The sequence below is a fragment of the Saccoglossus kowalevskii genome, chromosome 4, assembly GCF_978046115.1.
Source record: "Saccoglossus kowalevskii chromosome 4, keSacKowa6.1, whole genome shotgun sequence".
Taxonomy (NCBI): domain Eukaryota; kingdom Metazoa; phylum Hemichordata; class Enteropneusta; family Harrimaniidae; genus Saccoglossus; species Saccoglossus kowalevskii.
The window spans coordinates 11,597,378-11,599,031 of NC_140644.1; the positions used below are offsets into that span (position 1 = coordinate 11,597,378).

At 33.4% G+C, this 1,654-nt stretch overlaps 1 protein-coding gene across 1 annotated transcript; it reads right to left on the minus strand.

The window, feature by feature from the left end:
* Positions 1-272: 272 nt before the first annotated feature.
* LOC100376519 (inverted formin-2-like) lies at positions 273-1,348 on the minus strand. The gene is made up of 2 exons (XM_085498238.1): positions 958-1,348; positions 273-289 (listed from the first exon to the last, which is right to left on the minus strand). Exons 1-2 carry the CDS (start codon positions 1,346-1,348, stop codon positions 273-275), a joined length of 408 nt encoding a protein of 135 aa, XP_085354364.1.
* Between the last annotated feature and the right edge of the window lie 306 nt (positions 1,349-1,654).

Genomic DNA, 1,654 nt, shown 5'->3' on the forward strand with positions numbered 1-1,654 from the left:
CACAAAAGTTACATAAAACTGAACTACTAAATGTTTATTGTGTAATCCAGATGTTTAAATTGGGAATTAAGAGAGAAACCATAACCTTGTTCTCAATTTTAATTATTAAAGAAAATAAAGAGATTCTCTAACTATGGGAGGTGAATTATTAGGTATTTGGTTGTATAAGTTGTTGTACCAAATAATCCTGTGGTGTCGATAACATTGTATGACTGTGGGTGAGAATGCGCTGACATTCATAAGTAACATTACAATAAGGTAATATTATACATTTAATTGGATAAGAATCCTAATTACAATGATAAACAATGTTAAATGGGCTTAAAATGTCACAGACATAATCATGTTTGAGATATGATGTATTCAACATCTGTGAAATTTTTAAAGCAACAATTGAGAGGTCTTACATCGCAAACACAGTAAATAAACGTGACAAACTAACTTCGAAAAATCATTTAATATTCACTGAAAAACAATTATTATATCATTCATAACATATACTATCAATTTGATCAACACTGGTATGTGTACGCACATTAATTCGGTGGAAAAACAATTCTCCAAAACATATTTAAACTAATTTACCAAAACATTGACAAAACAAAAATTTGATTTGAAGCCCTTATCCCCATGGCACAAAAATGTTGGCAGACAAAAATTGGGTTTAATTATAATTTTAAAATTTTATAAAAAAAAAAAATTCCTAATGGCTGGAGAATCTTTTTTCTTCCGGCAAATTATTTCATATACTTTCATGCACCAACAGTAATGAATACAATCGATCTAGATAAATAATATAATAAATAAATTCTTCACGCATCACACACAGATTTTCAGAATTTAATTTGGTTACTGTTAAATGTGATAAAATGCAATATTATAAGGTATATACAAAAACAGTATATATCAGACCATACATGCAGGTTGAAGGAAAATTCAATTCAATAGAAATCTTACCTGAAGCTAGCTTTCTTATACATGATCTGTTTTTTCTGGTCCCAATAATATAGTCTAGACCAGTTTGTGAGTTCATAACAGCCTTCACACATCCAATGCATTCAAGTTGTAGGTAAGCATCTGAAAAACTGGACAATCTTCGATCGGAGACTCTTTCAAGGACTTCCATCAATACACCGATCCCATCCAACTCAATAAACTCCTGCATCCATTCCGAGTCGCTCGATGCGATTCTTCTCTTGAGTCCAGCATAGTTCTGTATCGTTGGTATACGCAGTAACTGAATGCACAGTTCTGGTCCACTTTCCTGCAGGTTGCTGGCATCTGAGTGCGTTATTACAGAAGACGCTTTTTGGATAATCTTCGACCATAAACCAGATTTGGTAGTCATGTTGTTGGAGGAAAAAGAGAAGTTCCATTGAATGGTAATAATAACAACTTGTTACTTGAATGCAGCACCTATGATTCGCTGCTGTCTGTGATCATCTCAATAAATTACACAACACTCAAGCCTCTCACATCTGCAAGTCAATGACCCTGGCAGACTCACAGATGATGAAAAACTCACCAATCTTACACTTTCTAAATACTAAAAACTTTCACCAATTGCAAACACCCTTAACTATTCTCAAAGTCAAGTTCTGTAGCTGAACTGAGCTGTGAATGACAGCCGTCTGTGAAGTACACACCCTGAATA